Source organism: Aspergillus versicolor (assembly GCF_001890125.1).
Source record: "Aspergillus versicolor CBS 583.65 unplaced genomic scaffold ASPVEscaffold_6, whole genome shotgun sequence".
Classification (NCBI taxonomy): domain Eukaryota; kingdom Fungi; phylum Ascomycota; class Eurotiomycetes; order Eurotiales; family Aspergillaceae; genus Aspergillus; species Aspergillus versicolor.
In genome coordinates, this window is record NW_024467529.1 from 92,104 (window position 1) to 119,725 (window position 27,622).

At 51.9% G+C, this 27,622-nt stretch overlaps 11 protein-coding genes across 11 annotated transcripts; 6 read left to right on the top strand and 5 right to left on the bottom strand.

Annotated features, from left to right (window-relative positions):
* Nucleotides 1-337: 337 nt before the first annotated feature.
* On the bottom strand, nucleotides 338-982 carry ASPVEDRAFT_84491 (DUF488 domain-containing protein; the record flags this gene model as incomplete). Its single annotated transcript, XM_040817542.1, has 1 exon — nucleotides 338-982. One exon carries the CDS (start codon nucleotides 980-982, stop codon nucleotides 338-340), a length of 645 nt encoding a protein of 214 aa, XP_040668788.1.
* A 1,329-nt stretch (nucleotides 983-2,311) lies between these two features.
* On the bottom strand, nucleotides 2,312-3,676 carry ASPVEDRAFT_84492 (uncharacterized protein; the record flags this gene model as incomplete). Its single annotated transcript, XM_040817543.1, has 4 exons — nucleotides 2,312-2,491; nucleotides 2,547-3,338; nucleotides 3,405-3,490; nucleotides 3,541-3,676. 4 exons carry the CDS (start codon nucleotides 3,674-3,676, stop codon nucleotides 2,312-2,314), a joined length of 1,194 nt encoding a protein of 397 aa, XP_040668789.1.
* A 985-nt stretch (nucleotides 3,677-4,661) lies between these two features.
* On the top strand, nucleotides 4,662-6,797 carry ASPVEDRAFT_889509 (uncharacterized protein; the record flags this gene model as incomplete). Its single annotated transcript, XM_040818458.1, has 6 exons — nucleotides 4,662-4,774; nucleotides 4,834-4,883; nucleotides 4,937-5,601; nucleotides 5,652-5,848; nucleotides 5,898-6,110; nucleotides 6,170-6,797. The coding sequence occupies 6 exons, from the start codon at nucleotides 4,662-4,664 to the stop codon at nucleotides 6,384-6,386; spliced, it is 1,455 nt and encodes a 484-aa protein (XP_040668790.1). The 3' UTR covers nucleotides 6,387-6,797.
* Nucleotides 6,798-7,199: 402 nt separating this feature from the next.
* Nucleotides 7,200-14,392, top strand: ags3 (alpha-1,3-glucan synthase Ags3; the record flags this gene model as incomplete). The annotated part of the gene is made up of 4 exons (XM_040818459.1): nucleotides 7,200-7,544; nucleotides 7,590-7,765; nucleotides 7,812-14,294; nucleotides 14,344-14,392. The coding sequence occupies 4 exons, from the start codon at nucleotides 7,200-7,202 to the stop codon at nucleotides 14,390-14,392; spliced, it is 7,053 nt and encodes a 2,350-aa protein (XP_040668791.1).
* Nucleotides 14,393-14,800: 408 nt separating this feature from the next.
* ASPVEDRAFT_72790 (prion-inhibition and propagation domain-containing protein) lies at nucleotides 14,801-16,504 on the bottom strand (the record flags this gene model as incomplete). Its single annotated transcript, XM_040816168.1, has 1 exon — nucleotides 14,801-16,504. One exon carries the CDS (start codon nucleotides 16,502-16,504, stop codon nucleotides 14,801-14,803), a length of 1,704 nt encoding a protein of 567 aa, XP_040668792.1.
* A 44-nt stretch (nucleotides 16,505-16,548) lies between these two features.
* ASPVEDRAFT_42561 (ankyrin repeat and protein kinase domain-containing protein) lies at nucleotides 16,549-20,853 on the top strand. The gene is made up of 3 exons (XM_040812610.1): nucleotides 16,549-18,113; nucleotides 18,162-18,204; nucleotides 18,262-20,853. The coding sequence occupies exons 1-3, from the start codon at nucleotides 16,711-16,713 to the stop codon at nucleotides 20,611-20,613; spliced, it is 3,798 nt and encodes a 1,265-aa protein (XP_040668793.1). The 5' UTR covers nucleotides 16,549-16,710; the 3' UTR covers nucleotides 20,614-20,853.
* A 360-nt stretch (nucleotides 20,854-21,213) lies between these two features.
* ASPVEDRAFT_42562 (uncharacterized protein) lies at nucleotides 21,214-21,617 on the top strand. Its single transcript, XM_040812611.1, has 2 exons — nucleotides 21,214-21,264; nucleotides 21,328-21,617. Exons 1-2 carry the CDS (start codon nucleotides 21,228-21,230, stop codon nucleotides 21,501-21,503), a joined length of 213 nt encoding a protein of 70 aa, XP_040668795.1. The 5' UTR covers nucleotides 21,214-21,227; the 3' UTR covers nucleotides 21,504-21,617.
* ASPVEDRAFT_42563 (uncharacterized protein) lies at nucleotides 21,214-22,456 on the top strand. Its single transcript, XM_040812612.1, has 2 exons — nucleotides 21,214-21,721; nucleotides 21,775-22,456. The coding sequence occupies exons 1-2, from the start codon at nucleotides 21,644-21,646 to the stop codon at nucleotides 22,369-22,371; spliced, it is 675 nt and encodes a 224-aa protein (XP_040668794.1). The 5' UTR covers nucleotides 21,214-21,643; the 3' UTR covers nucleotides 22,372-22,456.
* On the bottom strand, nucleotides 22,411-23,258 carry ASPVEDRAFT_42565 (lysoplasmalogenase; the record flags this gene model as incomplete). Its single annotated transcript, XM_040812613.1, has 1 exon — nucleotides 22,411-23,258. A coding segment is annotated over one exon (736 nt), but the record flags the coding sequence as incomplete, so codon positions are not given.
* Nucleotides 23,259-23,413: 155 nt separating this feature from the next.
* Nucleotides 23,414-24,857, bottom strand: ASPVEDRAFT_29570 (uncharacterized protein; the record flags this gene model as incomplete). Its single annotated transcript, XM_040810242.1, has 4 exons — nucleotides 23,414-23,869; nucleotides 23,922-24,065; nucleotides 24,123-24,494; nucleotides 24,546-24,857. The coding sequence occupies 4 exons, from the start codon at nucleotides 24,855-24,857 to the stop codon at nucleotides 23,414-23,416; spliced, it is 1,284 nt and encodes a 427-aa protein (XP_040668797.1).
* Nucleotides 24,858-25,759: 902 nt separating this feature from the next.
* On the top strand, nucleotides 25,760-27,304 carry ASPVEDRAFT_62915 (nucleic acid/nucleotide deaminase domain-containing protein; the record flags this gene model as incomplete). The annotated part of the gene is made up of 4 exons (XM_040815645.1): nucleotides 25,760-26,273; nucleotides 26,332-26,854; nucleotides 26,884-27,173; nucleotides 27,198-27,304. 4 exons carry the CDS (start codon nucleotides 25,760-25,762, stop codon nucleotides 27,302-27,304), a joined length of 1,434 nt encoding a protein of 477 aa, XP_040668798.1.
* Between the last annotated feature and the right edge of the window lie 318 nt (nucleotides 27,305-27,622).

The window sequence follows — 27,622 nt, forward strand, 5'->3', positions numbered from 1 at the left end:
GTGATAGTTTATGTTGAATACGAAGCCTAACGTATGGTAGAGTGACAACAAGATGATGCTACCTAAAGCGTTGAACCAAGAAGACCTGCCAGTTAGATCCTTGAATGACAGCCAAATGTCCTATGTGAATGCTAAGCCTCGGATACTTTTAAGAGAAATACTCACCAGCAAGTCATCTTGGTGTCATCATCAGCTAAGCGAGGTTTGGGGTACCTGGTCTTGCGTTTCCGTTGATGGCGAGACGTGATAGATTTCCCCAGAGCTGCCATGCGAGATTGGGAAGAAATTCAGGCCAAGCAGCTGCGTTATCATCCGCTGGGTGTCTGGATGTGACGGGTCAATTCTCACTGGTGGCTGACTCTCCTGGCAGGGTTTTCTTCTTCGTTGTGTGCCGGCTCTCCCTTCCATCATATACGAGGTTCCCTTCATCAACCCTTGCGATACCCCACAGCGTATGCTCCATGGTCTTTTTGGCAACTCCCAAGTGCTGGACATTCCAACCCGCCGTTACCAGGGCGTCGGAAACCATGCGACGATGGCATCGCCACCACAACGTCTCGCTGCACATGATAGCTACATATCCCTGGCTGGATCTGTGGAGCTCCTCTGCCAGGTTCTGCAGTTCGGCTAGGCCCTCTTTGAATGACGGCGTACTCATATACCCTGCATAATTCCGGAACGCGGCGACGCGTATCGCTGTATGCTGTGCAAGCTTTGGCTGTTTGGCGTTGCGACGGCCCCCTAGTGATTCACCAAACCAGACGTATTCGATACGAGCCCGTTGTAACTCCGCGGATTCTTGGAGGGTGTCGCGGTTGAACTGGGGATTTGTAAATGACCTTGGGATAGACCGGATGTCGACAAGCTTGGTGACATTTGCTGTTCGGAGGAGCTGGATCAGATCATCGAGCGTGCGTGTTCCATGGCCCACTGTGAAAATTGGAGGATGAGACAACGCCCTCGATCGTGTATTTTTCACCATGGCTGCCTGGGCTTGCTGTCTAAAAGCTGTTTTGTCTGTTTAAATGGACTGGATGTGGATGATATAACAGTGATGTAAGTAGGGCTACTGCCGTCTCCCTGTGGCGGGATCACGCAACAACATAACCAAACTATATTTGCCTTACTGGTTGATATTAATTAAATATGAGGACAATACCGAAGCTATTTTACTTTAGCTTGAGGCTTCATCATAAGAAGCTTCCTAATCTCTACTATTGCCAGACCAGGGTTCAGGTGCTTCGGACAAGTCCGAGTGCAGTGAATAATTGTATGGCATCGATAAACACTCATACTGTTGTCGATTGCGTGTAGTCGCTCGTCTTTCTTTTCATCTGGCGAATCCACCAGCCATCGGTATGTCTGAAGGAGCAGTGCTGGTCCGAGATATTCCTGGCTATTCCACCAGTACGATGGACAGCCAGCAGCGCAGCAAAAGCACAAGATACACTCGTACAGTCCGTCTAATTTCTGTCGCTCTTCAGGGTTGGGGGTATAGAGAACTCACGCCCGAAGGCTCTCTCTCTGTAAATACGGCTTGATCGACTTGTATTGCTTATAGCTGAATGTAAGATCCGGAACCAGGTCCTTCACCACCTACATATGGGGAAGTGGGTAGATGCGCAACTCGCGAGCAACCCGGGGAATTGGGCCCGCATTGCAGCTCAGTATTAATAACCTCTCGTCAACGCTCTTCCGGCCGAACGGCATGCTCGTGCAAGCCAGGGTGTTGACGCCATCAATACTCATAGCGCAGCTGCCACAAACTCCTTCCCTGCAGCTCCGTCGAAAGGTCAAGGTAGGGTCAATCTGATTCTATATATATATGAGTGCGTCCAGTACCATCGGACTAATCTTATCAAGACCGAGTTCATACGTCTGCATCCACGGTCTCCTTGCAGGGGTGTCTGGATTCCAGCGATAAACTTGGAATTTCTTTGGTGATGACTGACTTGGATACAATGTCGCGATGCTTCGAAGCCCCGACTGCGTTCTGGATGGCAAAAGTGCTGTATATTGATACACAGGCCTCGACACGGCGACGGCGCGCTGGATACATCGAGTGGGCGCGGACATTTCGACATAATGCAATCCGCGCAATAGAGGAACGACGAGAATAAAAGACAGAGACTAATATAGTCATTCATTTTGCTCAATATTCCCGGCAATTTACACATGCTGCATCGATTCAGCCTGGCTCGATATAAGGTTTGTTTCTTCGTATTAACCATGCTGATTATCCACTACACAAGATATATTGAGTATTCGTCCACAGGTAGCAACAGGGTGTTGCCGTACTGAATGGTATACTCTACGAGTACGGCGGAGGCTCACTATCATAAGCCTCCACTTGTGTGCACCCCTGAAGAGGCAGCTCCCCCGTCGGAATTCTGTCTTGTGGCGAGCTGCAATTTCTGGATGGTACTGCTGAAGGGCTCTGCACAGTGCGGTTCGCAGGCCAAATTTCAACTTTGAGTACAAGCTTTGTCGACTACGAGACACGGCGTCAGTAACAATGATGTTTTCTCAAAGGGGACACAGCATACCTGTACTTTTCTGGCTTTGCAAAACGAAAATCTGGCATCGACTGCGAGTGAGTACGTATGTTCAACAGTACACGATGCGAAACTCGGCGCAACATCTGGAATGGATACGCGATGAAAAATGGTCCTATTTATATCGGGCAGCACATCAAGCCCGGCAAGGCAAGTGACAGGCTCGTTGAGGGTTTTCAGATTTAGGAGATCCGTTGAGGTTGTCCATGACTTGTGCCTAGCTTCAGCCCTAATATTCGTCGTACTCTCAAGGCTGATTCTCAGACTCGATAGTTTTGATGGAAACAAGGCCTGGCCTTCCACGAGGGGGCCTCGCACAAACATCCGCAATGGAAGGCGTTGTCCTATTCTGAGAATCGGAGAAGGAAGTCTTGCTTCGAGTGACAGGGTTGGGGGGGTATATTGGAGGTGCAAATGAGGCAGCTTCACTGTACTAGTTGTACGCAATGCTCTGTTGGACATCAGAGCCAGGTACAGAGGTGGTGCAGCAGCCGATATCATGACCACTCGCTTGAATGAGGCATCCCCTTCACGGCCCTTGACATCTATTCTGACGGTATATTGGACTCTGGCAGCCGCCCCAAACATCGTCGCGCGCGCTTCGAAGGATGAGGGCAGCGTAACCCCCTTGTGCGCAGGCTCGTCCGGATGTTTAGCGCACTGAGTCTGTAGTGGAAAGTTTATCTCGAAAGGAATGGCATATTCACCATTAAACGGGGTATACTGAAAAGTACTCGAAGGCGAATTTTGGTCGGGGAAAACGACCTTTGAAGTCCTGAAGAGCTTGAATATCCGCCGTCAAAAGACATATCAAAGCATGTTGCCTGAAGGGTGTTTGTTCTTACGCACCTGATGATTCTCACTTGCTACTAGCGGCATGTCATTCCCTAGAATGAACGCAGGCCCTTTCTCAATAAGAGATGTTCGTATCACCCCTGATGCAATGTCATTTTGGAGGCTGGAGAGTTTTATACGTGGCGAATACCTTCCAGAGTTGCTGTGACCTGAAAGTCCACAGGCGCTCCACTTCCAGCCTTCAGATGCACCACGCCTTTGACAGCCTCTGTCGACGAATATGCCTTGCCATTCCGAAGCCCAGTGATATTCAGGCGGGGGGACATCTTGAGGATCCTGAATTGACTTGGAATTTCTGGAGAAGGTGAGCCAGGAAGGGAACCCAGATATCTCGTCTGTGTACTTTTTGGCATGTAAGACCATTAATCCCTTGTTATGTGCCCATTCGTGTAGCCGGACTGCCATGGCCCTTGGCGGCACACACTCCAGGATGGCTCAGCAAATCATTCAGCTCCAGGCTATGCTCTTGTTCACCTTCCAAGCATGCGTTCACATATCCACCGTTGGACGCGCAATCGCGGTCTCTGTGGCTGCAATCGTGATGTCTACTTCGGCAAAATACACCCTCAGAGGACATTCCGTGCTTCTTGGCTGCAGTCGCCATTGTAAACCCCCCACGCTACAGATGGGTCTATATTTAAGGAGTCAATAGGGATTTTCACTTGGTATGAGATACCGTGGCCGATAGAGAGCACTTCTGACTTTTGAGCAGACCTCGCTCTCGTACGAGGAGTAATCAACCCGAGGATATGCCAAACCGCGACGGCTGGCGGTTGTGGTGACCATGATTGAAACCCGAGATAGTCCGTCATACTATCTAATTTCGATATGACTTCCGGCTCACCCTTACTGCCCAGGACCAGAACGCTCTTGGCCTGGACCCCCAAGCCCATGCCACTCATGGAAGGAAATTGAGACGAGACAGTCGATGACATTTATTGGGCACCAGGCAAACGCGGCGTGCTCTTGTCTGTCTATCTCTTCTTAAATGTAGTGACAAGACTGGATGATGCCATAAGGAGGCGCTATGGTGCCGTTTGGGATCGAATGGCGGACGGAGTGCCAAGATTTCCGCTGTGAGCCCAGTCTTGGCGTCTGTTTATCAAGACCTGGCCAGCACGCCATTCCTCGTCCTCGCTTGGCGCGGGATGCCCTCGCATCAGGGTCTGTATTCATAAGGGTCTCCTTGCAGGCCGTGGTTGGAGAACCGATCACTCACTCTCGGTATAGACATCGCCTCCTGCGGCAAACATGGAGGACCTCAAACAGAACAACCGGGATATCCTTAACGATTCTGCAGAGGAAATCATAATCACCGATAATGGAGACTGGACTATTGAGGAGGAAACTCGGGCTAAGCGGAAGTAAGTGTTCCATGAGCCCAGATTGAGCATGCAGAGATTGATGCATCTATGTTCTTAAGGTTAGATTTTATGATTATGCCCATCCTCACGCTCGGATTCTTTTGCCTGCGTAAGAGATCGTCGTTTATACTGTCATAGTGCTACAAGTTTAACATGGCATAGAACTTGACCGCGGCAATATGGCCAACGCCATCACCGATCAATTCATGGAGGATGTCGGTATCAACCAAGACCAGTTTAACGTTGGCCAGCAAATGCTGTCCCTTGGTATTGTCTTGACTGAGATTCCCTCGAATATGATCCTCTACCGCGTGGGCCCAGGAAAATGGCTTACAATGCAGCTGTTCCTCTTCGGAATTGTCAGCACTTTCCAAGCCTTCCAACGCGGCTACGGTGCTTTCATTGCAACTCGCCTCGTCCTCGGCATAACCGAGTCTGGCTTTATCCCAGGTGGTCTATGGACTCTCTCCACTTGGTATACTAGGGATGAGACTGCCAAACGCGTCATGGTCTTCTACTTTGGAAACCAGATCGGCCAAGCGTCGGCGAAGCTGCTGGCGTACGGCATACTGCACATGCGAGGGGTTGGCGGGCAGCCTGGCTGGTTCTGGCTCTTCGCGTTAATGGGCGCCTTCACTGTACTTTCTGGATTCATCTTTGGCTTCTTTCTGCTCGACTCGTTCAAAAACCCCCACAGCACCTTTCTACCAACAGTATCCTGGTTCACCGATCGGGAGCTGCACATTTTGCAAACACGGGTCTTGCTCGATGACCCAAACAAGGGTAAAAAGAAGCGTAGGATTGGCTCTGGCGCCTTCAAAAGAGCGGTAAGTGTAGTCTGAAATCTAGCCCTGGTGGTTGTTACTCAATGATTTAGTTCTTGAACTGGCGCATCTGGGTGCATTTCCTGATCACTCTATGCAACAATGGTCCCCAGCGCGCATTCGACACGTACGCTCCGTCTATCGTGACGAGCTTTGGCTTCGGAAGCCTGGTCAGCAACGCTATGGCCGCTGTTGGGCTGTTTTTGCAGGTCCCCGTCTCGTTCGCATTCAGTTGGGTGTCAGACCATTAGTGAGTTCACCAAGTATGAGCTGTCGGCTCCAGTTAACCGGTCCTGCAGCAATCGTCGGGGAGAGACTGTTATGTTAGGCTTCTTCTGCCATCTTGTGGGCTACATCTTCAATCGCACCTTCACCGATGTCTCGCTGCGCGGAGTCCGCTACTTCGGAGTCGTCTGGACACAGACGTTTGGGACATTCTCCCATCCACTAAACATCGCGTGGTTATCACTTGCATGCGATGATTCAGAGCAGCGTGCGCTGGCTATGGCCGGGTGAGTCGAGCAGCTCTTTCAAGATGAATGCTTTCCATGCTAATTGCCCTCCGCGTCAGCGTCATCATGAATGCCAATATTGCTGGTATCTACGGCGCTCAGATATTCCGTGCAGACGACAATCCCCTATACCGCCGCGGTTTCAGTGTCGCTCTCGCAGTTCTCTCGGCTGGCCTTGTTCTCGCAATTGTTCGGTTTATCGACACCCTGATCCAGCGACGCCGTCGGAGAGAAGCTGTCGCAGGCGATCCAAATACGGCGGGGCATTCCAATTAGTGTGCCCTACTTCACTGTATGACATCTGCACTTCTAACTATGTCGGTACCATTGCCTGGCTGTTTTAGGGAGTGTGGACCAGTCTATTAGTGACGTCCGTGGCGCTGGGATATACAGAAGTAGCTGTGCGCGTCGGGACTTGCAAGTACACGGCAAGGCCGTACAAGCCATGGTCTGGCAGGCGCTGTGGATCGGCCTTCTAGATTCGGAGATCTCTTTGCCGGCTATAATTAGCAAACGACGACGAGATTCATGTATATGTGGCACGCTAAGCTCTCTGCCAAGGTGACGGTAAGACACCGTCTCCGCTTGTCGTCGGGCGCCATGGATTGTTCAAATGTGGATGATAGATGATGCTTGAATTCCTTATCAGTCGTAATACTCTCTAGGGCTTTTGCAGGCGTATCCAAAACTCGTGATAGTGGCATGCATTTCGAATTTTCAAGTCACAGACTCTGTAACAACTCTCGGGGCCTGGACAGCAGAAGAGACTGGAATCAGGTAACGCGCGTTTCAGTTTAGTTGGGTGAGACACAGACCCAAAACGCAGCCAGCCAGGGCCGGTGAAACAGTTCGTGGTGGATTGACAAAATCTGAGCTGTGGGTCTGATATGGGTCTGATAGAGGGTCTACCGATATAGCACATCATCGATAAGACCCTCGCTGCCCGTCGCCATGCTTCAAGTCGAAAGGCTGTTTGCTCGCTTGTTCATCTATCTGGTTTTTCTTACTGTTTTCTGACTGCTCATGTTATTCCTCTTGCTTTGACGGTCAACTCGTGCGATTTTTGGCCGCGTTTATATATACTTGCAGATGCACCGCTCAACAGTCCTCATTCTCTCGCTTTTGAGCACCGCCTTCTGCTGGCCTTACGACGAATCGCTCCTCGATTATAACCTCAACGAAAATAAAACGGCCGAGAGCCCAATCGACTACTGGGGGGAATGGCCGGATCACAAGTACCACCCGTCGCCAGACAACTGGCGGCTGCCCACGTATACAATATTTTTGGATCGCATATCCAACGGGGATCCTCTGAATGATGATATCAACGGGACGGACTTTGAGCATGTGCTACATTCTAATCAGATGCGTCACGGTGGTGACCTGGCTGGTCTGGTAGACACGTTGGATTATATACAGGGCATGGGTTTTAAGGTGTGTTGAATGCTCTCAAATCCAACACGAAGCTAATCCAGATAGGTCATCTACTTTGCAGGGACGTATTTAATGAATCTGCCGTGGGCCTACGATGGATACTCGCCGGTTGACACGACGCTGCTCGACATGCACCATGGCACACTGGAAGACTGGCGGCGGACAATCACCGAAATCCACGACAGAGGCATGTATGTCGTCGTGGACAATACTCTTTCAACGTATGCTGCTCCTCCATTTGCAGCCTTTCAGAGCTAATTTGGACAGACTGAGTAACCTGATCGGATTCAAGGGCTTTCTGAACTCTTCGGCCGATTTCCGCCCGGAGGAATACGAAGTCCAGTGGGTTACTGATAGACAATATGCGGATTTCAGCTTTGGCAACGACTACAATGAATCATGCAACTATCCCCGGTTCTGGGACGAGGAGGGCTTTCCGCTCACAGACCAAGGTGTCGAGCAGTTGAATGGCTGCTACAACAGCGACTTTGACCAGTACGGAGAATTAGAAGCATTTGGAAACTTTCCTGACTGGCAGCGTCAACTCACCAAATTCGCATCGGTGCAGGACCGCCTGCGTGAATGGCATCAGCCAGTTCGTGATGTGCTCACTCGGCACTCCTGCATCCAGATTGCGAGCCTCGATATCGATGGCTTCCGGTTTGATAAGAGTGTCCAATCAACCCTGGAGCCCCTGAGTGAGATGATAGCAGTCTACCGAGAGTGCGCAAAGAAGTACGGCAAGCACAATTTCTTCCTCCCCGGCGAGATCACGTCTGGCGATACCTTTGGCAGTCTCTATCTCGGCCGCGGGCGTCAACCGAACCAACGTCCAGACACTGCAAGCGAGGGTGCCAAGTTGAAGAATACCTCAGATTCGAATTTCCTCAGAGACGACGGCCTGCAGGCACTGGATGCCTCTGCCTTTCATTACACGATCTACCGGTCTATGACGCGGTTCCTGGGGATGGACGGCAACCTCGTTGCTGGACACGATCTGCCCACTGACTTCATTGATGCGTGGAACGAGATGCTCAGGACGAATGACTTTATAAACGCATTCACTGGAGAGCTGGACCCACGGCATATGTACGGTGTTTCCAACCAGGATAACTTCCGCTGGCCGGCCGTGCAGAACGGCACAGAGAGGTACCTGTTAGGTCTTTATATTGTCTCGCTGGAGCTGCCAGGAGTCCCTCTCATCCTATGGGGGGAAGAGCAGGCAATGTACGTGTTTGATGCTACCGCAGATAATTACATGTTCGGTCGGCAGCCCATGACCTCGCAGACGGCCTGGTGGACAAATGGCTGTTTTAATCTTAATACGGAAAAGTTCTATGATTTCCCAGTGGAAAAGGGCCGAGTTGGCTGCAACGATGTCAGCATCACGTATGACCAGCGGAATCCAGCCCATCCCCTGCGAAACATCATGAAGCGAATGTTCGAAATCCGAGATCACTACCCAGTGGCCCAGGATGGCCTGTATCTGAAAACCATCGCACAGCTGACAGAGGATATCTACCTTCCTGGTTCATCCGACACCCCGACTGTGACCGGTCTGTGGTCGGTGTTGCGAGGGTACTTCCCCGATGTTCAAAAGGAGGCCAACCAGGGGAATGACACGATGTGGCTTGTGTATCAAAATGGAAACAAAACCAAAACATATGGTGGCGACTGCAACGACAGGAAGAAGTCCTTGCTGTCCCCGTTCAAGTCGGGCACGAAGCTCAGAAATGTGTTTTATCCATATGACGACCTCACTGTGGAAGATGGCCCGGACAAGGAGTACGGATGCGTCAAGCAAATGAAGATGCTTCCATGGGAGTATCGAGCCTATGTCAAGGCCAGCGACTTTGTCGAGGCTGCCCCTACCGTCACCGAATTCCTGCCTGGACATGATGCCCGAATATTCTCCAGTGCAGACGACTCGGGTGAAAGCATTTCCATCCAACTGGGGTATTCCAAGACGATGACCTGCGATAGCATCACAAAGGCAATAGCCCTAGACTCCAAGACAGAGAAAGGTGTCAACGCCACGTTGGACACGTCTAGTGTCAAGTGCACCAAAGTCGATGCTCGGACGACAGATAGCAAATATGTAGGAGAAATCCCGACAGTATGGACCTGGTCTGCAACGTTGAACAATGTCCATCATGGAATCCACCAGCTCACCGTTAAGAACGTCTCTTCGTCCTCTGGTTCCACTAATTCGACCGATAAGTTTCTCCTCCGCGTTGGTACTCACGAGAACCCGCTGGTAACCACGTTTGCCAACTACTCCTCCAGCCTGGTGCACGAATCTGGCGACAGTTACTACGTCCAGCACAAAGCTGCAGGGGCTGACCAGTTCCGATACACGGCGGACTTTGGTCGGACCTGGTCGAAATGGGAGACTTACGAAGGGGGCAACACGACTGTCAATACAGAGGACACGAAGGGGCAGTGGACGGGGACGCATATCCGCGTGCAATACTTCTCCAGGTTGACAGGTAGTAGCAGTTATATACAAGAGGGCGACTATGACTGGAAGGACGATGCAGCCCGAAGATTCCCTCACCTTTATTTCAACGGCCCGTACAACCAGTACGGATACGATGGTGGGTTGGATAACGAGGTGGCCTACGACACCAAGACCGCTCGCTGGTTGTACGACTTTGTATACGAGTGGCCGGCCATCGGACAGCTGAACGTCTGGGGGAAGGACGAAGACGGCGAGCCAGACACCAGAGAGGTCCTGGGCGACGTTGGCAACACGTCTTACGTGCAGAAGCTGCCTCCGTCGTATCTCTCGTCCAATGTCATCAACATCACAAGGCTGCCCCCGTTTCCGCATCTCGGATGGACAATTTCGCTCAATGATGCCAATCTGAACTACAAGCTGATTCCTGTTGGGTCTGCGTGGGCTCAGCTTGCCCTTTTCATCCTCCTCTGGGTCGTTCCGATTCTTATGGGGATAGCTGGCGTGTTTATCTTCATCCGCAACTTCTACCGAGTCCAGCTCAACAAAGACGGCAACAACACGAGTGATAAGGCGCCACTGGTATTCTACCGTCGACTGAGAGAGAAGATTGGTGCCAGTACCTCGCAAATCAACCTGGCAGAAAGTGCTGTCCCAGCCGACGTGGCTGCAGCTGGAGCCGCTTCGCAACGACGCACGGTATTGATTGCCACCATGGAGTATGATATATCCGACTGGAAGATAAAAGTGAAGATCGGTGGTCTGGGTGTGATGGCGCAGCTCATGTCGCAGAATCTGAAGCACCAGAATCTCATCTGGGTAGTACCCTGCGTTGGGGATATTGAATATCCTCAGGACACGCCAGCAGAACCCTTCGTGGTGAACGTCTTGGATACCCCCTACTTGATCAATGTGCAGTATCATGTTGTCGATAACATCACCTACGTCTTGCTGGATGCGCCTGTCTTCAGGAACCAGACCAAGGCAGAGCCGTATCCTCCGCGTATGGATGACCTTGATAGTGCAATCTACTACTCGGCCTGGAACCAGTGTATCGCAGAGGCCATCAGACGCTCGCCCTCGATTGACCTGTACCATATCAACGATTTCCACGGCTGCCTGGCACCGCTTTATCTGCTGCCAGAACGCACAATCCCAGTTTGTCTGTCATTGCACAACGCCGAGTTCCAAGGTCTCTGGGCTCTGCGAACTCAACAAGAGAAGAAAGAGGTCTGTTCTGTTTTTAATATTCCGGTGGAAATGGCAACAAAATACTGTCAATTTGGCAACGTCTTCAACCTTCTCCACGCCGGTGCGAGCTATTTGCGATGGCACCAGCGCGGCTTCGGGGCAGTGGGTGTCTCTGACAAGTATGGACAGCGTTCGTGGGCCCGTTATCCAATTTTCTGGAGCTTGGGCAAGATTGGAAGCCTTCCAAACCCAGATCCCTCTGATACAGCAGCCGTGGACAGTAATTCGGGCGCGGAAGTCGCCGTTCAATCTCATGACGAATCCGTCCATGACAAGCTGCAGGCACAGCGATGGGCTGGTCTGAATGAGGATCCCAATGCCGACTTGCTGGTCTTTGTCGGCCGCTGGTCGAAGCAGAAAGGAGTCGATTTAATTGCAGACGTGATACCGGCAGTCCTGTCCTCCAGACCTCAAGTTCAGCTGATCTGCATTGGGCCTATTATCGACCTTTATGGCAGACTCGCCGCTATAAAACTGCAAAGAATCATGGAGATGTTTCCCGGGCGTGTATTCTCTAAGCCAGAGTTCACAGTCCTTCCCCCGTACATATTTTCTGGGGCTGACTTCGCCCTGATCCCCTCACGAGACGAACCATTTGGATTGATCGCGGTGGAATTCGGTCGCAAGGGCGCACTCGGAATCGGGTCTCGCATTGGAGGATTGGGCCAGATGCCTGGCTGGTGGTACACTGTCGAGTCCGACTCTGTTCGCCATCTCATGCACCAACTGAGGACCGCGATCAAATCGGCTTTGGACTCTTCCCAGAGCACCAGGGCAGAGATGCGTGCAAACTCGGCCAAACAGCGCTTTCCTGTCCTCGACTGGGTCCAAAAGCTGGAAACGTTACAGCGCACATCGATCCAGATCCACCACACAAAGAACCAGGACACGGTAACAGGGCCACGGCCGGAGTCCCAGGGCGACTGGGACATGCAGGGCTTGAGGCAATCTGCAATGCTGCGCCCCATGTCCCTCCAGCCAAATGCAGATGGATTGCGTACGCCGCCGATGAGGTCGCCAATGCCCTCCCTTCTTGATCTACAGGCCGCCGAAGCTCAGGCAATGCAAGCAGATCAGAACAACAGGAACAGCAGTATGCTAGGACGTAAACTATCACTCGGTCAGCGCACTGGGCCAGGACAAGACGGACGAAGGCGTCTCCGCAAGAAGTCCCTGAGCAGCAGCCAGATCTCCGAACAGCGAGTCGAGGCTGATACCACTGACGCGGAGGAAGCTGGTGTCACGGCGCAGGAGAACTACATATCTCATGAGGAGGCCATGGCAGCAGTTAATACGTCTCTGAGGCCCCCCGGTCAGACTACGCCTGACGACGCCAGCATAACAAGCATTGACTCGCCCCGAAGAACACTCGAGCTTGGGAGCAACCCCGTCTTTGGGCGACACAATGTATCTACTCTGTCTTTGCCCTCTGTTGTCGCAGACCATGACCAGCCTGTGTTTGAGTTGCAAAAGGTCGACCCAACCTTTACGGACAGCATGGGCCATTTCACTCGGCGCTTCGAGCAGCTACTCACCAACCTGAACAAGAAGAATTCAAGCACGGATTACTGCATTGAAGTTTATCTCATGAAAAGTGAGCGCAAGTTCTTCGACATGTACACTGATGCACAGTTGAAGAAGCAACCAAAAGAGCGCCCTCTGTCTAGTCCAGGTCTGGATCCTGCCTACAACCCTGAATCTCAGGGCGCTGAGGAGCAGGATTCGAACGGTACAGATGACATCGATCAATGGCTTGCCCGTTTGGGGTATCAAAGACCCATGGCAATCCAGAGATTCATGCGATGGCGCATTGGGAACTGGCCTGTGTACGCCCTCTTCCTGGGTCTCGGCCAGATCATTGCGACCAACTCGTCCCAGATGACCCTGTTGGTTGGCCAGGTTGGAGAAGCTGCCGTTAAGCTGTACGTTATAGCGGCAATCTACTGCCTCTCGTCCATCGCTTGGTGGTTTGTCTTCTACCGTTTCCCGTCAGTCGTGGTCCTGAGTGTGCCCTGGTTCATATACTCCCTCGCGTTCATCGTCCTGGGTGTATCACCGTTCGGTGCTTCGACTGTGGGGCGTGCATGGGCCCAAAATATTGCAGCAGGCGTCTATTCCGCTGCATCTTCCAGCGGTTCCCTGTTCTTTGCCCTCAACTTCGGCGACCAGGGGGCAGTCCCCGTGAAGGATTGGGTGTTTCGCGCCAGTCTGATTCAAGGCCTCTCCCAGCTGTACACTGTGGCTCTGTGGTTTTGGAGCTCCAGGGTTACGAGAGTGGAAGTTGGCGGTGTTTCTACAGCTGCATTGAGCTCGTGGAGACTCACGGCTGTGGTGATGCCCGTCGCCTTCGTATGCTTTGCTATCGGCGTACTCCTTGCTCTCGGTCTGCCCAAGTACTACCGTCAAGCCCCGGGCAAGATCCTCTTTTTCTATACTTCCCTCCTCCGCCGGCGCATTGTGCTGTGGTTCTTTTTCATGGTCATCATCCAGAACTGGTTTCTCGCCGCCGCAGTTGGGCGCAACTGGAGTTTCCTCTGGTCCTCACAGCACGCGAAAACATGGCAAATCGCAGTCCTGGTCGTGGTATTCTTCGTTGTTCTCTGGTTCGTCTTGATGCTTCTCTTCCGGTTCCTGGCCAAGGAGCACAGCTGGATCCTGCCCGTCTTTGGGCTCAGCGTTGGTGCTCCTCGATGGGCACAGACCTGGTGGGGGACATCCAATATCGGCCACTATCTCCCATGGGCTGGTGGTCTCACATCGGGGGCAATCGCATCTCGCTGTCTCTGGCTGTGGCTGGGTCTCCTCGACGAAATACAGCAAGTCGGACTGGGAATGATTCTCTTGCAGACCCTGACAAGAGTCCATGTCTGCTTCGTTCTCATCGCTGCGCAGGCCCTTGGGTCAATCGCAACCATCTGCGCACGGGGATTTGCACCCAATAACCTGGGGCCAGCAGGCATTTCTCCAAACGTCGGCACATCTGTGGATAAGGTCGGCAATGCGTGGTTCTGGATTTCTCTCTTTTTCCAGCTCCTGGCTAGGTCAGTCATAACCCCTTCCTGTTTAAACTCTTATACTAACTGTTTCCAGCTTTGGCTTCCTCCTCTTCTATCGTCGCGAGCAGTTGAATCGACCTTAGAGTGGGTGATCTTTGTCTAATAATATTCATCATCTGTATCATACTCAATAGATAGCGTTGGCTTAGAATTTGCTTCCATCAACATATATATGATATTTCGGTGTCGCAAACTCGGTTTCGTGATCTAGTGGACCTTCTAATTCCCAGTAGTTTGCCAATGATATTGCTAGTGGTTGAAAGAGGGCTATCGTCGCATGACAGCTCTACAGAGCTTATATTGCTGGACATCTTGGACGTTGTGCAACAGCTGACGACGCGTTGAGGCTGGCTGCAGATTTGGCGTATACTGGCTCGTTGTTTTATCGAAAGGGTCTTTAACGAGTAATCAATTGAATTCTAGTTAATTCTAGTCTAATGTAGTCTCCAGTCCCCACTCAGTGACTGATTGCTGGCCAATGCAGATATTTATTAAACCCGGCAGCAGCCAAGCTCATTGACGAACTCCTCAAGCTCGAGCAGACTCTCCGTGCGTTCAGTCTGATCTTCTCGGTCAGGTCTCGTTAAATAGGAGACCATTCTTCCGTAGACTTCACCCATGCGAAATTCAATCTGTCCTCGTTCCACGAGCTCTCGCCAGAACCAGGCCTGGATACCAGCCAATGCCGACAAGGGCACATCAACCAGGCGGTTGGTCACATCGACTTGCTTTTTGACGATATGCTTGAGTGATCGCCATTCAGCGATCTCGGCGAGGACCATTCCTAGAGAGTAGTGGTCCATGTACATCGCGTACGCAACAGACGGCTCTCCCAGTCCTTGTGGATGCCGATAAATATCAAGCAAGGGGTCTTCTGAGGCTTGGTCGCTAACTTCTACCGGGGAGTCGACGCGTGAGAATGCAAATCCAGCCAAGTAAGGGCGAGTCAGTGTGTTCGATACGCCCCCTGAAGACGTGCTGTCGCTGAAAAACAGGATGTTCTCCGATCGGACATTTTTATGCAGCCAGCCAGCAGTGTGTACTGTCAAGAGAGTTCTGCATATTTCCAATGCCATCCCTAGTCTTGTTGTGAGACTTGGGAGCCTCGATTTTGCATCACGCATCAGGTCCTGCAGTGACCGTGGTGGGCATAACGTGTCAGAGCCGGCTGGATACTCGTAGACGAAGACAAACTCGTCCTGGTCCTCGATGAATCCCAGGCATCTCAGTGTCAGAAATCTCGAGCTTTTAGGCAGTGACAGCAGCGTTGCGAGATTCTGCGCTCGTAGTCGTAGCTTTGGTTTCAACCGTGCTGGAACTACCTTGGCCTCACAGATCACTGGCTTGCCATCATATTCCGCGATAAATGGCGCAGTCGTGTAGGAGCTGGTAGTAACGCGTTTGAGGAGAGACCGATCCAACGGTTTAATAGGATCATTGTTTGGCGATTGGCGAGGCTGTTGGGTGTCACTCTCAGCTGGCAGCTGCTCACGAACCACCTTCAATCCGACTGCAGATTCAAGAATATCGAATGACGGTATTGTAGCGGTGCCTTTCCGGGTCAGACTGGCATGAAGGCCTTTCAGGGCATTAATATCGTGGCTCATGTCTACAACGGCCGTCAGCGTCTGGCCGACCTGCTGCGACAGAACCCTAAGCTGAATCGGCTCGAGCAGATGCCAAAGGGCGTCCACGATCTCTCTCACGTCTTGAACGAGAGCTTGGAATCGCGCCTTGTCAATTGCTGCCCACCGCAGTCGCTTCGATAGACCTTGACCCTGCAGGAGTCTGGCGCGTGCCAAAATCTCCCTCCGTCGCTCCTCGGACACCCCTGCCAGGATCCCTGGTTCTCTTTTATTTTCGTCTGTCGAGTTGCCGAAGTCTCCTGGTTGGACTTCAAGCGAATAACGCTCTTTAAGCCTGGAAGCGTCGAGTCTGTCGCCCAGCTGCACCATGAGCTCCTCGGCCAGCGTCTTGTTGACCTGTGGGAGCAGTTTGGCACCTGGTTCTGTCAGACCCACAGCATCAGCCCATTTGACAAACCGGTATTCCTCGACATTTAACATAGTCCGAAGAAAGGATGCATCTCGTCCGAAATTCTGCGCATTTGAGAGCAGCACGAAGCCCTCGACGCAGCCTCCGAACAGTTCAAATGACAGGGACACCGCCGACAAAGCGAGTCCGGCGACCTCCATTATGAATATGTAGTTTGGTCAGCGTTAGAAAACGCAAGCCATCTTTATTCATTTTCTACCCCTCTCGCGGCTGGAATATTCATGATGTGCTGGCGTGTCCAGCGCCAATCGTTGGGCTCGCTTGGAAATGCCCTTTTCGTACACGAGGCTCTGTTAACACAGTTGGATCTGACAGATCGAAGATCCAGTTCCTCAATCATCTCACAATGACCTCAGAATCAGCCTCAGGGCGAGCAGTAACTTCGATTCTGCCCTCGTCGTCGGCGCCCAGTGAACCATCGTCGTCCACACAAGAACCAAACTCTCAGGCTGACCCCCGATTCGACGGCATTTACGTCCCCCATATCTATGACTTTGTGAGCCTGTTCCGGCCTGCCCATTTTCAGGGCCGCTCGCAGATACCTCCGCTGTATCTGGAGCCTCTGGCTGTGGATCACTCGATCACTGTCGGCCATGGGGCGTCGTTCACCACCTTCAAGCGCGCAGTGCCAGGCAGCCCGCCGACGACTTTGAATATAACAACCAGCGGTCTCCCGCTGACCCTCAGCCCGTCTCCAAGTACCAAGTCAAGATATGTTGTTTACAAGATTGCTCGCGTCGCCTTCTCGGAGTCTGGAACCCCTACGCCGCAAACTCGCCATGCGATGAAGGCCGCCCTGATGGAGCTCTACTGTCTCCGCCATAAACCTCTTCAAAACCATCCCAACATCGTGAAGCTCTTGGGCCTCGCATGGGGCGCCAACTATTTCGACCCAAGCCATCGCCTGCCAGTGGTGGTGGTTGAGTTCGCCGACCGGGGCAATCTAGCACAGCTACAGGATGCCATCAATCTAGGGCCTCTTGCCAGGAGTCGACTCGCAATTGATATCGGAGAGGGCCTGGATGTGCTTCATCGCTGCGGCATTGTGCATGGCGATATCAAGTCAGAGAACATTCTGATCTTCTCGCACCCAGAGAAGGAGTATGTGGCTAAGCTGTCGGATTTTGGCTTCTCGCTCGTTGGAGAGGCGGCCACTGCTGCTGTATACGTCGGGGGAACAAGGCCCTGGAAGGCCCCTGAGGCGAAATCACAAATAACGAAGGATGGACTTCCCGCGACAGATGTCTACTCCTATGGCCTGTTGTTGTGGCGTCTGGCAACAGACGGCAGGGATCCATTTCGTTTCTGGGTGGACACCGACCTGCGTGGAGAGGACTACTACCAGCTCCTTGAAAGCCTCAAGGATAATGACCAGCTGGTGCAGAATGTATCCCTGGAGAAGTGGCTTATTCCTTACCTCTCTGGCAAAGGCGGGCGTCAAGCGCAGTTGACCATGGACTGGCTCGTGCAAGGAGTCTCCAAGCTTCAGATTCTTGCAAATTCCCAGCAGACTGCCAACCGTATGTCGACAGATAATTGGGGCAGACTTGTGGAGTATTTAAAAGTGTGTCTCCAGTTCGATCAAGCCTCGAGTGTGCTGGCTGGCACTGTCCTGCAGTGGGCAAGTAAGGATATCTTCTACGGACGAATCTCATCGGCTCTGGAAAGATCTCTCAGCCTCGACTCGACGAAGCGAAGTTTGCGAGGAGCACTTGACTGTCTTACCGGAGGAAGTCAGCTAGATACAGTGTAGGTGGTATACTCAATGAGAGTTAGTTAAATGGCTGATGGCAGTAGCAAACACACAAATGCGGATATGCTCCTTCGCATCAGCTACGATGTACGTATCACAGCCTCCTCGCTGTCATTATAAGAGCAACTGTGCTGAACCAAATAGAACCATGTCCTCTCCTGGCAGCAAATGAGAGAACTCGAGCCAGCTGTCCAGTCGTTCATCTTCCACTGTTTCCGCGCAAAAGTGGAGGGCGAGTTATCCCAGCGAAAGATCAACCCCCCGGACTGTTTCATTCTGATGTCCTACTATATCAATGGATATGGAACTCCGGTTGACTTCAAAGCAGCTACGCGTCTTCTCGAGCAGTGTTCCAATACCGAGTATAATCATCTGCCTTCTCGCGCGTACGTCTACCGCATTGCGAAATCTCTCAACCCAAAGTTCATAGCCAGGGCCGACATGGTATCCAACCTGACCGAAATGGCCATTATGGGCTCCCGCACGGCAGGACTTGATCTCAATGAGATAGCACCCGACAAGTATGCAGAAGTGCAGCCGCTCATCCGCGATGCGCTTGCTGGGGTCGGTGCCAATTTCTTCCACGCCAAACAGATGCTCGCCGGTGCTACTTACCGGCAGTGGATCAACACATTTGATAACGAGCAAGTCCTTGTTCAGAATCTGAGTGGCTTGAACCGTATTGCTGATTATAAGGTCAATAAGCGAGGTGACAGGATTCTGCATTTGGCAGCCAGTGCTGGACGCATGAGCGCAATCAGAACGCTTCTAAGCACATTCCCAGCACTCGCTGTGAACCATGTCAACGACCAAGGCGAAACACCGCTGCTCTCCGCATGTCGTGCTGGACAGACCGCCACTGTATTGGATTTGTTAGAACTCGGTGCAGACGCGACGGTAGTCACCCCAACGGGCGAGACCTGCTTGCACTGGCTTGTTTCCTTTGAGGATGGCGATATCGAAAAGGTCGGCCAGGCTTTGGTCAAAGCCGGAGCTGGTCTCAGGGGACTGACCAAGAAGAGCATTGCGTACTCTGAGTTCCGGGCGACAATCGAGGTGGACGTGCAGGTCCCGGGCACTCCGCTGGCCTGGGCTGTCCATCATGACCGACCTCAGATCGTCAAATTTCTACTGAGTGCAGCGTCTGATCCCCTGATCTGCGTTGACCGCTTGACTAATCCCATGGGTCCATCTGCCCTGGAGCACGCAGCCTATTATCATCATGTTGAGTGCCTAGAGCTCATGATGGAGGCAATGGAAGCATCTGGAGTCTCCTATACTCTCGAGCCTCTCCTCCGGCTAGGGGTACACTCTGCAGACACGTTTTCGATGATGTTGAGACACGGTGCAAGGTACAAACAACGACTACACGAGTTCCTCGAGCTTGGACTTCGAAAAGCGAAAGAGGTTCGTTTTCTAACCGGGGTCGGAGGACATGATACCCACCTGCTATACTACGCTGTGAGCGAGGGTCACGATGAAGTTGTCGAGTATCTTCTATCCACTGAGGTCAGTAAAGTCATTAGCTCGTTCAACATCAGTGTCGAAGACGGTCAATTTCCTCCCGGTGCATATAATCTGGGAGATATCAATCGCCCGGCACGAGAGGACCGACGCACGCCCGTGCTGGAAGCAATCCGATGGAATCGCAAACCCCTGGTCGAGCTCCTGGTGAAACATGGTGCCAACCCAAGGGCGACAGCTAGGAATCCTCTCAGCGGCGAGATGAACTGGACTGCTTTCCATATTCTGGCCACCGCCGGCCACACTAAAGATTACTCCGACTTGGTGTCGTTCCTGGTCACTGCCGGTGTTCCCATTGACGGTGTCCCTGTTGGCAACTCATCCGACTCAGAGAGCCCATTCCTGGTTGCCATCCAGCATAATGCATTTGGACTGGCCACAGCATTCCTTGAGCACGGCGCCAACCCCAGTGCCTGCAGCAGCACCTCCGGAATGTTATCCCTTCAGCACCCCACCTCGGTCCTTGGCCATATTGTCGCTGCATCAGCTCAACATACTGTGCCTCGTGTGAGATATCTCCTTGAACAATGTCCAAAGAAGGATGAAGTAGATTTTATTGTCGACCACAGCCAACAAATGACTGCCCTTCACCGCGCCGCCTGGACGCACAAGGGAATAAGACATCGACTACCACAAAACCAGGAGCAGGCAGAGCTATCAAAAGAAGAGTACGACATGGTGGTAAACCGAGAGATCATGCGCGAGCTTCTGCAAAAGTGGGCAGATCCTGAGACACATTTGAATGCTCGCTGTCGGATTCACGGCCGGACTGCCCTTCATCTGGCAGTGGACGCAGGGAACACTGCAGCTGTGGAGATGCTGCTAGACAAGGGAGCGGATAGCACGATTACTGATGATCTGGATTTGACTCCTGGGCTGCTGGCGCAAGAAATTATGAGCGAGTTGGATGATGAGGAAGCTGAGCTGTTGGATGTTTACGCGATCATCGTCACTTTGTGTTGTCGCGATTAGACTGCAGACTACGCCGGGATGGAATCTACCGCAATTACCGGCATAAGCTAATGCTAGTTAGTCATCTATGCTATTCATGCTTCAACAACTGTACTGCAGCGACAAGATACAATGACACGGGCCTGCATGTTTCAAGGACTTAGTATAAATATTATTAAATGTCTAGCTATATTGCGTGTAAAGTGTTTGTTGGCGAATCCACGAGTATTTCTTTAAGTCATGAATATTCACTCCCACTACTATGCGGGTTGTACCTGCCGAGTGCCGAGCTGAAATATATATAGCGGCACTTCTGGCGACAACAGCCACAACCAGCAGTATAGCAGCTTTACAATCATAACCGTATACACCTTTCATGAAATAACTATGTACATCATAACCAGACCTTATGTTCATTTAATGCCATTGTTTTGGAACAGAGTCCGGAGTTAAGCGAGCTGAGTGGCTGAGGCTAAGGCTATGCTGTGGCTGACTGGTGCCTAGCCGGCGTTAACTCCGGAGACGGAAATGAGATCCTGCATGTGGCCTTAGGCAGCCAGGCACGCCATCTGGTTTAAAGACAGACCGTTTCGCAGACCGACTCTCCACCTCCAGAAACTAACACAACACTCACCATGGGCGATATCGATCAGTCATCCTCCAACTCTGCTCGTTGGTTGCCCCCTGACGCTGCCTGCAGGAAGCGTCGTCCTTCCTCTGGCTGACTTGCTCCAGTGCATTTCCACCGAAAGAGCGGCCTGCCCCAGATCATCTCGCACCGGGGCTACAAGGGCAAATTCCCCGAGAATACACTGATCGCTGTCGATGGCGCAGTAAAAGCAGGCACTCATGCTCTCGAGCTTGACCTTCATCTCTCCCGCGATGGAGTCGTGGTTCTGTCGCATGTATGAAGCGCGCTTCATTGATAGAAGAGAGCTGACCCGATCAGGACCCGTCATTGAAACGCTGCTTTGGCGTTGACAAAAAGGTCGGCGACTGTGACTGGGAATACTTGAGCACCCTACGCACAACGCAAGAACCACATACACCTATGCCGCGCTTGCTCGACATTCTCGAGTACCTTCGGGAGCCCGGCCATGAGGAGCTCTGGGCGTTGCTTGATATCAAGGTAAGGCCTGTCCAACGTTACAGCCCCCCTCCCAGAGCTAATGCAGCCGCCAGATGACGAATGATCCGGCGACCATTATGCGACGCATCGCCGAGACCATCGAGTCAGTGCCCACGCCCGACGGTGGACCAGAGTGGCACCAGCGCATCGTCCTAGGCTGCTGGTCAGCGCGCTATCTCCCCCTCCGGGACAAATATCTCCCCAAGTGTGCGATTGCCTTGATTAGTGCGCATCTTGGCTACGCGCGAGAGTTCTTGGAGGTGCCCAATTTCTCGTTCAACGTGAACCAGCAAGTCGTAATGGGCCCGCTCGGTCGCGGATTCCTCGACCAAGTGCGCGGCGCAGGTAGTCCGGTGTTCCTTTGGACGGTGAACGCCCCGAATCTGATGCGCTGGGGTATCCGACACCAAGTCGATGGTATCATTACGGACGAGCCGGCCTTGTTCAAGCGTGTATGCGAGGAGTGGGAGAAGGAGCAGGGAGAGAGCGCTGCTGCTCCGCCACTGTCCAAGCTGGATCACCTCAGCCTGGGCGACCGCGTCAAGATTATGACATTTACAGTCCTGGTGGTGCTGTTTGGCTGGTACTTTAGACGGAAGTATCTTCCCTCGATCGAGCGCGTGCAGTTTGAGCAGCATAGCTCGAAATGAATCCCAGTATTGTTGTGAAGTAATACCATCTTAGACCATAGAATCTTGATTTTGATATTGACGTATAAAAATTGCCATTAAACAATCATCCCTTTGAACAAGTATCTGCTTTATTTATGCTCGGAGACTGCATGATGCAGAAAATGACAGTCTACAGCGCCGCCGACCCAGCGATAACCATCTGCCCCCAGAAATAAAGTCCATAACCAACCGCAATCCTAAACCATCCACGCCGCTGGGGCAGAGTCTGCCCAAACGCATTCTTCGCAACAAACACGTCGCTCACCACAAACATCGCCGCACCGACCGCGTGGTGAGGGACGCCATCGCTAGTCAAACCCGTCGAGACCGCAGTGGCGAACATGGAGCTGATGATGGCAGCATATATAAGAACCAATGGCTTCATATCTGATGGAATATATAGGTTAAGCAGATTCTGTGTCGCCGAGCTCTCGCGAGGTGGGTATATCACCCCCAGCCATCTTGCGAGCAGCATAGTCGCCACAAACACGGTAAGGACAACAGGGACTGAGATGTCCTGTGGGAGTTGTAGAAAGGCCACTATATATGCAATATGAGCAGCTGCAAAGGCGACGACACCAAGCTGGAATGCGAGTGGAATGTCTTCTTGCTGAGTGGTGCTGTCGAATTCCTTTCGAGACGGCAGCAGAAACCAGTCACCGGCAAGAGAAAACAGCAGACCGATTACAATTGCAGTGCGATAGCTGGTCCATTCTGTTGACGGGGAGAGGAATGGATTGAGCAGGAACGCGAGCGACGAGAGTAGTTTGAATGCGACAGTTCCGGCGAGGCTGCGAGATCGGTGTTCAGAGAGGACCAGGCATGGCAGGGAAATGGCCAGCAGGAGGACAGCTCTTTGATCCATTCTGAAGTTGTTAGATGAGGAATGAGAGACGTATTGAATTATGAAGTTTAAATAATTAAATAGACGAAGCCTTGGCATTACACATACCGAGGTCCATGCTGTTTTCATCTGATACTACAATCAACGAGTATAAATTATCTGATAGGAATTCTAACTTCAAGACGATATAACACTCTTGCCGCCGTCTTCAGTCAGCCGGTCCCTGACCTTGATGACCATGTATCCATCGCCCAGTCGATGCCCTTCCGACGCACCAACGACTGCACTGGGCGAAAACAACAAGGCCTCGCCCACTCGAAGATGCACAATCTGACGAAACAGCGATGAGGTCCTCGAGGCGGCTGAGCCTTCTGCTTCATCCTCGCTGTTGTTCGGTAGTTCACGAGATTTTACCTCCATCGCAGCTGCGGCCACATGCCCCTTCAGCGCGCGTAACCAAGCCGGCGATGTAAATCGATGCACGATGGTGACTGTACACAGCCCAAGAAGATCGCTCGAAATCGTCGGCTCTTGAGTGGAGATCAGGATACGAGCACCGAGGTGACGCTGAAGCCTGACGGTCGAGAGTAGAGTATCTGTAAAAGTCCGAGCTTCGATCGAGTCTTTCATGTACTGTGGAGTCCATTAGCAGCACTAAACGAGAGGAGATTGAATAGACACGAACCTTATGAGCCTCATCCAGGGCCACCACTCTGCCGATTTCGGTATCTTGCTCCATGAAAATTCCAAAGCAAACGTTGAAGAGTGAGCAGGCTGTATCCGGCGAAATGCATGGGCAGGAGAGGTCGACGATGGTCAGTCGCGACCGCTGGGTCAATTCATTAGCGCGAGGTTATTGATGCTTTCGAATTTGTAGGTTTGTTACCTTTGGTGTCCAGCTGGAGCCTGTATTGTTGGAACCCGCCATTCCCTTCCTGCGTGACTTCAAGGTGACTGCCTGCTGAAGCGGCATGAAGCTCTCCAAAGGGTCCAATCGCTGTTTTAAAGGCTCAAGCTGGCCTGGAAGGAGATCGGAATCGAGGACTCTCCGCTTGAACCCTCTGTAGTCAAATCGAGATCCGGTGCTCTGCTGCAAAATGCGCATCTCCCGTAAAATCCGCTGAACAGTGTGCACATATAGCGGAGCCGGACCTTGGCCCTGGCCAACCGCCATGAGATCAAACATGCGCTTGGTGTTCAAATGGGCCTGGTCTATTAGCAAAGGCTCAACAGGGATGTTGAACCTAGCGTAGGTTTTCTAAATGGCCTGTTAGAATGAGTAATTCTTGTGGGTGCGCTGTCACCTTACCTTTATGGTTTCCAAGTTCGTTGGCGCACAGAGTACTCGAACATTTACGCTAGAGTGCGAGGCAAGGAAGGCAGCCTCACAGGGAGAGCCGCCACTGTCGCTGATGAAAGTATCATAGTGGAAAACGACACCTGCCATGGGCTTGTGGAGCTTGCCTGCTCTCGAAGGAATCAGACATCCTTCCAGCATACAGGATAAGGTATGACTTTTGCCCGAGCCCTGGGAGCCGCAGATGAAGGTACTCGATGGCGAAGCCACATTGAAAAATAGTCGAGGGTCCTCTAGAATTGCCTCTTCTGAATATGGAGACATGGTTGCCACTTTCTTAACACCTCCCAGGAGACTGTATTGAAGTGGTCCTGCTCTGGCTTGGTTAAGAACAGGGGCCGTAAATACAGGACCTAGCGACGTTTCTTCATCCTGGTGTCTCGAGCTGTCAAGCCTCAGCAAGCTCAAGTGGTATTCCAGGTTGTGATCTGTATACCTGGTCAGCATCCAACAACAACAGCAAAAGGAGTGATTGACCCGACCGCTTTGGAGCTGTTTGACCGAAGACAAAGTCATTTTGAAATAGATCTTATCAAATGGGTGGTATTTCGAATTGCCTCTGTTGCTATTCATTCCCACTCTCCATCGCCGTGTTTAAGTAGTGCCGCCTCCATAATATAGGAAATAGTGAAGGAAGGGATGCGATGCAAGGCATTCTGAATCAGAACACTACGGTTATTCAAAGTCGGCCTCGAGCATTGTAAATACGCATGAAGAGGACGGACTCGCGCAGCTGCCTGCAGAAAATTTGATTAAACGACCATTACAGCACGCAAAATTACGAAAAGCACCCTGCTAAGGGATGATTGGCACCACGCACTCCACGATGGCATTATCCTCACAAGTGGCGCTTTTAGTGGTCGGCCTCCTGCATGGCTCTTGCATGACGTTGGTGACTTGCATGGAGGGCCTCTCGCAGGGCCTTTTGGATGGTTTCTTGGACGCCCTTTTGGAAGGCCTCCTGCATGCAGGCTCTGCATCTCTGACAGCATCTCACAGTGACATCTCTGCCCTACGTCAACCTGCAGAAAGAGCCATGTTTCTGAAATAAGTCAACATGACAAGCAGGTCGATTCTCAGCCCGAGGGATAGTTTAAATTCCACTGGCTTCCTCTATATGGCTACCCGCCAGGTCATCAAACAATTAAGATTGCAAGGCTGAAGATATGGAATCGAATAAGTCTCTCAAGCTTGTACCCACGGGTGGTGTACGCCCCAGGGTCAATCCATACGATCGACTTCTCGCCCGCTTTTACGAGCCACTATTCCTTCTGAAAGCATTGGGACAGACTCGCGGCGAACACACGCCCGAACCCCCCAGCCGCGATACTGGCCAGGCCCACAGGCGAAGGTTCCTCTGGAATCTTTCTTACATATGCGACTTCAAGAAAGGAGGAGACTCTTGCACTGCAATCGCCTTAGAAAATAGCTTCACCTGCTACCGGTTCTGGATAGCCTCGAATAAGGAGAATGAAAGGATAGTCGGCTTTGTTGGGGAAGCCCTCAGCATGCTGCGCGACACCGAAGATCTTCCCAGCTCTAGTCTGGCCCGCGCAAAATCCCAGTTTGTTCTATACTGCGCGGAGTTTGCAGACGACCGCATCAAGAAGGAAGGAAAACTTCTCCGGAGAGAAGCTCAGAGAAGTGTTTCAACGCTGTTGGAGCAGAGCTCGGAAACAGGTATGACAGTCTTCTCAGTGAACGTGCTTTTGCGAACAAGTATCTAATATATTTCAAGCCCAGGATTTGCTCAGATGGCTGGAGCAGGTGATTAGCCTCAGAGACAACATTCTGCTGTGTGCTTTTGCATACAGACATCGCCATTCGCTATACATGAACGAGCTTGAAATCTGGGCCAGTTACGAAGCGAGAAGCCTGGGGCCTGAAGACAGACGCTCACCCTTTGAACTGGTTCGACATTACATGGGTAGGCTTGCCCACCATGTCCGGGCACCACGAGCCCTCGTCGACGATGCGCGCCAGCTGGGCTCTCTACTGCAATCGTACGACGTCCGCGCAATCAGCCCCCCTAGTCCAGTGCATCCGCCGGTGTGCGACTCGCATACAAACCTTCGCGGCATCGTCAACCGCATGTTTGCGCAAGACGACGCTGAAAGGACGATTATCGAAGACGGGCTAATTTACATAAACAAGACCTGTGGGATTTTCGATACGTTCTTGTCGCAGTACCAGAGCCCAAACCTACAGGTTCACGCAGAAGTGCAGCTACTGGAACACTTTTATAAGAAGCGGCTTCCTTCGTGGACGATGATCGATTCATCGCCTGCAGTAAGCCAGCGTGTTTATGCTGCGAGCTGTACTTCAAGCATCATCCAGCCCGCATGGTTGTGCCTTCGTCGCACTGTAAAATCTGGACGAACTGGAGTCCTCCAAATGTGCAACCATTCACAAAAAAAGACCCTGAATCCATGCTGCAGAGGAAGCTGTTAAGCCAAGTAACGAAAGACCTTCGCGAACAGATTATTCGCCAAGTGTTGGAACGCTCACGATCGAGCCGCTGGCACCCAGACTCTAGAACGGGAATCACTGAGACATACCCTGCTCATGCTTTTGGCATCCGTCAGGCACAAGGTGATCAGTCAGGCGAAGAACCAGGCGAAGAAGCAAGCGATGAACCAAGCGAGGATACCGAAAAGGAGCTGGACCCCGGCCTCGATTCAGACGATGGTGGCGTGCTTATTTATGTTTAGCTTCTTAGTCTTCGAGTTGCACAATTGAACGGAAGTATATTTAGTCGATGGACGTTCTGGCTTCTACTTCATAAATTTACTGTATATGGGTAGCAATCGTGTTTTCATTAACTATCCCTCCAATATCTCTCCATGCTTGTTCCTGTGGTGGCGGTAAAGGTTGTATTTCAGAGTAAATGGCTTCCCACATATCTGGCAATATACCGGGTCTGGTACCGTCCAATGCCGCCTAGCCCATGCGTTATGGGCAGTCTCGAAATGCCGGCGCATGTCCCGTTGGTAAGCAGTAGTATGTAGACACATATGGCACCGGACAGG